The sequence below is a fragment of the Protobothrops mucrosquamatus genome, unplaced genomic scaffold (assembly GCF_001527695.2).
Source record: "Protobothrops mucrosquamatus isolate PMUCROS unplaced genomic scaffold, P.Mucros_1.0 scaffold1061, whole genome shotgun sequence".
NCBI classification, from domain to species: Eukaryota; Metazoa; Chordata; class Lepidosauria; order Squamata; family Viperidae; genus Protobothrops; species Protobothrops mucrosquamatus.
In genome coordinates this window covers 280,394-289,431 of record NW_015387291.1, presented here as the reverse complement: position 1 = coordinate 289,431, position 9,038 = coordinate 280,394, and the positions used below count along the sequence as shown (strand labels likewise).

General features: G+C 37.8%; 2 protein-coding genes across 2 annotated transcripts in view; both read right to left on the bottom strand.

The window, feature by feature from the left end:
- The window catches only part of TTC33 (tetratricopeptide repeat domain 33), a 32,612-nt gene extending 30,830 nt beyond the window's left edge, over positions 1-1,782 (bottom strand). The window contains exons 1-2 of the mRNA XM_015820089.1: positions 1,732-1,782; positions 733-962 (exon numbers count right to left, since the gene is read on the bottom strand). Of these exons, the coding sequence (XP_015675575.1) occupies positions 733-953 (221 nt within the window). The 5' untranslated portion in view covers positions 954-962; positions 1,732-1,782. The remainder of the gene's footprint in view (positions 1-732; positions 963-1,731) is intronic.
- A 6,589-nt stretch (positions 1,783-8,371) lies between these two features.
- Positions 8,372-9,038, bottom strand: part of PRKAA1 (protein kinase AMP-activated catalytic subunit alpha 1) — a 26,080-nt gene continuing 25,413 nt past the window's right edge. Inside the window, exon 5 of the mRNA XM_029284884.1 lies at positions 8,372-8,669. Within this exon, the coding sequence (XP_029140717.1) occupies positions 8,425-8,669 (245 nt within the window). The 3' untranslated portion in view covers positions 8,372-8,424. The remainder of the gene's footprint in view (positions 8,670-9,038) is intronic.

The window sequence follows — 9,038 nt, the reverse complement described above, 5'->3', positions numbered from 1 at the left end:
TTACCTCTCATCGGCCGATACGCTCCCACAGAGAGGGTCTCCTCAGGGTGCCGTCAGCCAGACAGTGTCGGTTGGCGACCCCCAGGGGGAGGGCCTTCTCTGTTGGAGCCCCCACCCTTTGGAACGAACTACCCCCAGAGATCCAGGTGATTCCGGATCTCCCCTCCTTCCGCCGCGCCCTCAAGACATGGCTATTTAAACTAGCCGGACTGGCCTAAGGGGTATTTTAATTTGGTTTTAAAATAATTTTAAAAAGAAATGGCCAATAATGAATATTTCATTTTAATCATATTTTAAATTTAGTATTATTGTATTAGTTATCTGTTTTAACTGGCTGTAAGCCGCCCTGAGTCCATTAGGAGAAGGGCGGGGTATAAATTTGATAAATAAATAAATAAATAAATAAATAAATAAATAAATAAATAAATAAATAAATAAATAAATAAAATAAATAAATAAATAAATAAATAAACAAACCGTAACAGAATTTCTCTCATTTGAATTAGTAAGTTGTATGAATCCTGAACCCTATCACTGTGATACATAAACCGTGTTTTATAATTAAAGTATTATGTATGAATCCACCCACTGTGGATTAATCAACACTTAGATCATTACAACATCAATATAACATTAATATCAACACTGTTTTAAATAAAACAAAGGGTTAACATAAGCAACTATCTAATATGGAACAGGACATATACATCTGGGGGGGGGGGGAATCCATACCTTCCATTTTCAGCTAAAATTGCACCTTCATCCTTCAGATGTTTACTTTGGGCTACACAGTCTTCTAGAAGAAGCCCCTTTTTCCTTTTGGCTTCATGAAGCCAATCAACTTCATTATCATCAACCAGGTCCTGTTCATCAGCAGCTTGAGCTTCAAATTGCTGGGATGTTACCTTAGATACTTTCTCACCAATCTTTCTCTTCCATCCAAAGGAAGCCATTCCAGAAAACTGAGAAAGAATGCACATTTAATTATTTGTATAATTTTCATCTACTTCAATTTGTCATAGGTCATCAATTTACATAGGTAATCCATATTACTGTAAGTAATCTAGCCTAAGTAACAAATCTATTTACTCAAAAAAGTCTTAATTTCTGCTAACAAAATTGGCTTACAATTTATGATTTTGGTATCTACAGGTGTTCAAATGAATTAAAAGCAAAATCACAGATGCTGGCTAGGGAATTCTGGGAGTTGAAGTCCACATATCTTAAAAGTTTCAGAAGTTGGCTTAAATCATTAAATGTTAGCCTTTACTTTCGTGGATGTTTACATTATTACTTTCAGAGTATTTTTAGCCAAAGACAGAGTTTAGATATATGTCAGCTCCTTATTTAAATCCACGAGGATTCAGACAATCAAGATTCAAGGGCCAATTTCAGCATTCCCACCCTTCGGGTTTCCTAAATTTTTAAACCCATGAAGAGGTATTAATCAAATAATATCTTCCAGTACAGACACAACATGTGCCATTGCTGGAAGCATGACAGGCATTTTGCCTCCGTTGAACTACAACTCGCGGTGGGATTTAAGGGAATTGTAGTTCCGAAAGTCTTGGGAATACAAGGCAGTCATCAAGGGCTGGGGCTGTTTTTCAAATATCCCAATCCACCCTTTATATAATTAACATGTAAAAAGGTGAAATAAATGTGTTTTCTTTGTAAAATTTAGGAAAGAAAAAGGACAGAATCCAGTGGAAAGAAGGGTAACATGATTACCTGGAAGCCCCCCACTCCAGTGACGTCTTCCTAGCTTCCGTTTGTAGAATAACCACCAACCGGAAGTGGCAAATCCGGAAATAGCGGCGCTCTGCGCAATGTCACAAACTCTATGCTCAACTTCCGCTTTCCTTTTGCGGGGGGGGGGGAGGTCAGTTCTAGCGTCCAGGGAGAAACGGAACGGAGGTCGGGGAGCACCATTAAAGGAAAAATACGTTCTGTGTACCGACCGTGAGACCCTTCGTTATGTTTATAAAATTAACAATGGAGGAACTCCAAAGTCAATACAGTCCCACAGCAAGCCGAGTGCTGGGATTGCACCGCAGAGCATACTAGTATGATATGTGATCACGTAACCGACACGGATTGCAACTATTGGCTAGCATCAGAACTTGAACCGTCTCACTCGCTGCGTAGAACGTGTTGCGACTTTGACCTCTTTGCACTGCAGAGATGGGGAACGACTTATTACTTGTGGACTTCAACACCCAGAATTCCTGAGCAGCATTGCTGGCTCAGGAATTCTGGGAATTGAAGTCCAGAAGTCATAAAAGGTGCATAGTTCCCCACCCCTGCTTTATTGGGTCAAGATTCCCTCCACCCAATCCTCAGGTTGGAAGAGACAATGAAATGTATAGTCCCTTTGCCAATCCACATTCTTTATTTTTCATTATCTCCGACAATGACACCGTCCTGATTAGGTGCAAGTTATGTCATGTCACTAGTGGGTGAGGCAGGTCTATGTCAAAGAGTTGTAGAAAGAAATGGGCACGTTGAATGCAGAAATCCCTAGACGCTGTTAACTGCCTCTTTTATCACCCTTTTATAATTCAAAGTTTAAAAAAGTTTTTAAAACTTTGAATCATGAAGGAAAATGAGTTACAAGCAGCACTTGAAGGTTTATTTCATCTGTTCCCCTCCCCCGGTCTTTAGGCAAGAGGGATGCCTCCTTTGTCTTAGAATAACTCTTAAAATAGAATAAAACTGGAAGGGACCTTGGAGGTCTTTTAGTCCAGCCCCCTGCTCAAACAGGAGAACCTGGTCCTAAATCATTTCAGGTAAGTGACCGTCTAGTCTCTTAAAAACCTCCAGTGATGGGAGCACCCATAATTTCTGAAGGCAAGCTGTTCTACTGGTTAATTGTCCTCACTGTTAAGAAGTTTCTCCTTAGTTTCAGGTTGCTTCTCTCTTAGATTAGTTTCTAGCCATTGTTTCTTGCCTTGCCCTCTGGTGCTTTGGAGAATAATTTGTCTGATTGGGGAATTATGGGCGTTAAAAGTCCACACATCTTAAAAGTTACCAAGGTTGGACACCCGTCTTAAAGCGAGCTTGATTCCAAATAATTTCTTGGCAAATTTGCATAATTTTCTCAACAGCAGTAAGGAGATAGTTTGTCTTTGGGGATGATCTCCCATATAATTATTAATTAAATCCTACTCTGGATCAGCCAATACAGCTCCAAACACCACCATGATGAAACCATTATTTGAGTTGTTTTCCCTTCCATCATTTCTCACTGGATCAGGATTGCGGTGACAACATAGTTTTGTAGTCCTAGACATCCACTTTGGGGAAGGATACAGTACGTCGTATACGCCACATAAAAAGGAGCTGAGTTCGTACTTAAGTTATGGTTTGTTTTAATAATTTTGCTAACTTAACCATATCAAGCTATATTCATGACTTCAGCTTCTCTATCCAGAGAACAGCTGCCAGAGAAAATTATACCTGGCTTGGTCAGGGATAGGCAATCTGGTCTGTTCCTTCCAGGCATCTCACACTACTATACCCACAAACTACTAGAGCTCCTCTGCACTATGTAGGTGTTTTATGTGTACTTATTTATAGCTTACTGACCAAATCCCCTAAGCCTTGGTGGCTGATTGGCAATGGTAATGATACCATTAATGAAACCCTGACAAATTTCTAGGAAGCCTGGGATTCCTCAGAAACACATCTTGAAAGCATTGTTATCCTTTGCTCTTTGGGATCAGAGATTAGGCTCTTCAGTTGTTGCTGAGCTATCACTTCCACCAATAACTGGAGGATCAGAAGTTGCTATTAACCCAATGCCGAATATATTTCTCCAACTGTAGTAAACCTCCATCAATGTTAAGAAAGTCACCAACAATTAAGAACTGACAGAGGTATTAAGGAAGCTAAGAAACTATACCATGAAATTTCAAGGTTTACTTGCATACAGTTTAATGTTTGTTAAAAGTAACAGGTCATATACAGCTATCACAAGCAATTTCATTCAATATTGATCCCCCCAAAAGAGAGAGAGAGAGAGAGAATATGCAATAAAAGTAGGCACATATTGTTTTTGAGAAATGGTGATCATCCATTTCATAAGCAATACAATGGTAAAAATCAATTGGCAAAATTATCTCAAATTTTATACTGATTGAAAAGTTAAAAATGACAAAACATGTGAAAGTCAGCCTTTGGAAAGATTGCACTACTAAGATGGATGGGAATTTTACTTTTTACCAATGTTAAGAATTTACATTGCACAAGTTTTCCACTTCCTACTTCTCCCCCCCCCCCCCATTTTCAGCAATTAATTATGAAGTGTTTGCAATAAAAAAACAGATCATCTGAAGGGCTTTTCTACTGGAATGAGCCCAAAGGAACAATATTTGAATATGCTGCTTAGTCAAGCTAGAGACTTCTGTTATTTTTCATTTTTTAAACAGATTCTTTTTCTTCACAGTTCCCATCATGGTCAGTTCTGCAAAGCAGCTCTGTATTTTATGATCAACGGCCCTGACCTTCTTGTGTCTCTAACAAGTGCCAGCAAATAGGCCTCCACTATAGGACCACACAAGGCCTTAGTTAAAAAGGAAAAAAAAGTAATTTCAACATCAATATTTTACTCTAAGTCTAAAAATTGTTACAAAACATTGATTGATTCATTTTTTTTTTGCTTGAATGCATCCAAGCTATTCCTCTGCCCAACTTAACAAAAAAATTAAAAAGGGACATTGAAATGGCTTTTAAAGAAAAATTACAAAATTCTGTATTTAACAATAGGCAGCTGTACCTTTTTGCTATGTACTTTGGCCCTCGTATTCCAAAGAAGAAGTTAAGGCCTGATAATGTGACACACACAAACCCCAACACTCAATAAAAGTTACAGACATTAAAAAAAATAAAAGTTTTATACATGATAACATTTCTTAATGTAGACACTGAATATAAAATCAAACTGATGAGGCAAGCAGATATCTTCCATTCATTTCAGCTGGATTTGAGTAGGAAACATACCAAAGCTACAGTTAAATATGCAGACATATTTAAAAATACAGAACCCTTGAAGTCAAAGCAATTTTACTTCAGGTTGCACTTACTTTTGGATCCACTGAAACAGAGAAACATGTCACTTATGGTTTACACACTTATTTTTAGGTATTTTTCCAAATTTAAGATTGTAGCTTGCCAAAAACATTTTGAGCTATGAAGAAAAAAAGGGTCATTTATGCCATTTGCCAAGTTCAGTATTAACAATTCCATTAAGACAGCATAAATAAAAAAAATCACAGTAATTGTATAGATGCAGCAGAGCAAGATGTAATAAGTAATTTTATTTTCTTGTTGCAAAGTAAGAATAGGACTATTACTTGGTCCCCAAGACAACCATCTCTCTTTATATATCACAGCAACACTATTTGGCTACTGACTCCCTTTTAACCCCCACACACACATACACACCCCACCGCCCTTTCCTTCCCACACACTTTATCTCTTTTGGAGTACATATTTGTGACTGCGAGTCAGGTTCAGTTATAAAATTACTGTTTAAATTCTGGGAAGTAATAAAGTATGAAACTATAACATAAGACCACCTTAAGTGTTCACCTCTAAAAAGGCCAGCACATGGCAAAATCCATGGCTACGGTTTTGAGGACCTCCTGACCATAGCACAAATTTTGCAGTCCAATCTCTACTTAATTACAGTATTAAAACAGTGCCTCTCCTGAATTCATGCATTTACAGACTGAACCAGTCTTCTTCAGCACATCTTGAGTTGCTGGTACAAACTCACTACATACACATTATTGTATTCAAACCCAAGCATCACTTTATCATCTGTTCTTAAATTCTTTGCTGGCACAATTCAGTTGGGAACCTCTGCTACACATTCCCATGACAGTAGAAGACTTGACTTTACAAGATGAAGCCAAGCTGTTGTCTCCTTGATAATGGCTGGTGTATACTTTTTATTATCCCTGCTTAGCATGGAAATTGGAGGCTGGTGATAATTGAAATCATACTGCAAAACATTCCAAAGGCACCACATTAAGCAAGACAAATTAAGAGATCTGTTTTCTGACATTTGCGCGTCTTATAAGAAGTCTCACACACTGCTGTCGTTGTTTGCTTAAACATGGTTTGTTGAATAAGCCACAATTGGCTGGGCACACACATCATAATCCGTGTCTGCTGAATCACAGCCTATTCAATAAGCTACAACTAGCATAGCTTTACAGTGTAATAGCTGGGGTCATACAACATGCTAAGCCAGGCAGAAGCTGTTATGCCATAGCATGATATATGAACCTTACCCTATGTCTCATTAATAATCACATATTAATGGTTTTTTCTTAACCATATGCATATCAAATCACAGTTAAGGATTTGCTTATGTTCTGAAATTTTCACTTAGTGCATTTGCATTACCCCTGACTAAAGTGTTGCATCTGTACCAGGCAAAGCCATGGCTAGATCAATTTCAGCATCTTTTCTGTTTTTAAAATGAAAACTCTGACCGCTGCCTTATCTTCTCTTATCTTGACAAGGAACAATATCCCAGGATTCCTATTTCTTCCATACTATTAGCACAACTGATAACAAAACTAGGACCAATTCAGCAAGTATACTGTAGTTAAGTCACATAAACTGAGGTTTTCAAGAATTATTACTAAAAGATAAATCCTCCTTTACAGTGGGCAAATAAAAGAGAATTCCTGTCAACAATAAAAAGAAAAAAATAACCTCTTGGTTTGTTATAGCAGTTGTGGTAACCAAAAGAAACAGAGAGGAGAGCAAAATAAACTCATAAACACAAGAATCTGGTTTATCATCTCATTTCAATGGGATTTATACATTTGGAATCTTAACTTAAATGCCAAAAATAATCAAACTCTGCAAATCGTGATTAAGTGTTATGTGTTCACCAAACAAGAACTGCTGAAACATGATACAGTATTTCCATTTAAACACCATTCTATAATTTTAATTAGTTCAAATTAAGCCTCCTTTAACTCTTTAGTCCAATAACTCTTTTATCCAATAAAAAAAACAACAACCCAGCAGAGGGGGGGGAGATTCTCTCTAGCAGTTTTTCAATAAGAATATTTAATTTGTGGCAGCTGACTCATTTCTGACCTAACCAGTTAAGTTCTATACATATCAAAACGAAACCAAAGTTATTTCATCTTTCAAAACTTTTAGAAATCTTAATTCGGTATATATAAAAGCAGTATAAAAAAGTGATTATGCAACACAGGCAAAATCCAAATCACTCTTACTAGAAGAGTTGTCTGCTAGAGATCTGTATGCAAGCTATATGAAAACAGGAGCTATATGAAATCCCAGGGCAGGGCAGGACATGATTCTAACAACTGGATATACCAGTCTGGGCTATCCTATCAGTCATGGAAACATTGGGCTTAGATTCAGGCACAGAATCCATATCCTGTTGTGATTGCAAAAAAACTGCTTCCACGCACCCAACATGGGTCGGAAAACATGCAATCTGGTCAAGCATATTATCATTCTCACAGATCAGTTGTGCTGTGGTGGTGGGGGGGAAACCCCATATCTCATGGATCCTCCCTAAGGTCACCTGCTTAGATCCATGGTCAGAAGTTGTGCATACGTACTATAAATTCTGATTGCCTTCCAAGGAACAATAAAACGCCACTCATCTCACCATTTACAAAGTGCTTCTGAAACTCGTCACATGTAACAGACGTTGGAGAAAACCCATGCAACTTATTTTCAGACCCTGCCTTTCTCTTCATGGAATTAAAATGAACATTGTTATATTTGGTATTATCATTTTCAGGACAAAGTCCGAATTGGTCAAAGCAGGGTACCATTTTTTTTTTGTCTTTTCCACTCAAGTGCACCACTGGCTGTTGGAAACTTGGGGTAAGTGCCAGATGCCTGAAGTGCTGTTTGACAGGGGAACACTTTTGTTGATACAACAGAATACAAGCAAAGACGGTTTGCAAACTTTGCCTTTTGATTTCATAAATGAGCACATGTACTGTAAAAGGAATAAATTATCAGCATACAAAGGTCAAACTCCGTGAAGCCCTAATGATACACAATGTAAAACATACTGTTCTTGTACCTGCACATCATACCAGTAGACTATTTAATCATAATTTGCTTCGGTACATTAAAGATAGCCTTCCCTGACCTGGAAACCTCCAGATGTGCCCTCCCTAATCTGCAGACAGAATGGCAAACACATCTGGAGGACGTCTGGTTTGGGAAGGATGCAGTATGAGGTGTAGACTGCTTCTAAATGCAAGTTCAATTCCTGTGCAAATTGCAATGTGGCTAGTCTTCTCAGTGCCAAAGTTAACTGTAACTTGATTATAATTGGAAGCATTTGACTATGATTTTTTTTTCTTTTTCGGCATGCTTATTGCTGTAAAAAAAAGCCAACCTTATAAATCATTGTGCAAGTATTTTAATAAGATTTGCACACATTTCAAAAAATTCTATTGTGTGACTCCCTGATCTTGGGGTTAATTCAGTTGTAGAAGAGTCAAGTGAAGAGGTCACTGAAGAGGTAAGAGATGCATCAGATGGTTTTGCTGGAACATCGCTGTCTGAGTCCTTCTGACCAGATTTATAATTAGTCACAGAGCCTGACCTTTGGGGAGTGGTAGTCCCCGATTTTCCTTCAATGATTTCATCTAGGACAAGGAAAAAGAAAAAATTAAAAGTTAGGACAATTTGAAAAATTAGTAAGTAAGTCAAAAGGTTAAAGTTGCCAGGTTCTATAAATCCAGAATGAATATTTTACCATTATTATTGTTTATAGTTGGTTGCACAGTAAGCCAGGTGTTTAGACTGGATTTGGCAATTTTATCCATCTAGAGAGTGCTTCCCCTGGTTCTGGGATAGGCAGAAGTTGTTGTCTGATGGTGTTAAGTGTATCATCCAAGTAAAAGTGCCTTTTGCAACTCACTTATGGGGATTTTGTCAATGCCAATGGTGTTCAAGTGCTGGTCCAGATCTTTTGGGATTGTGCCTATCACTATTAATTATTATTAAAATTTATT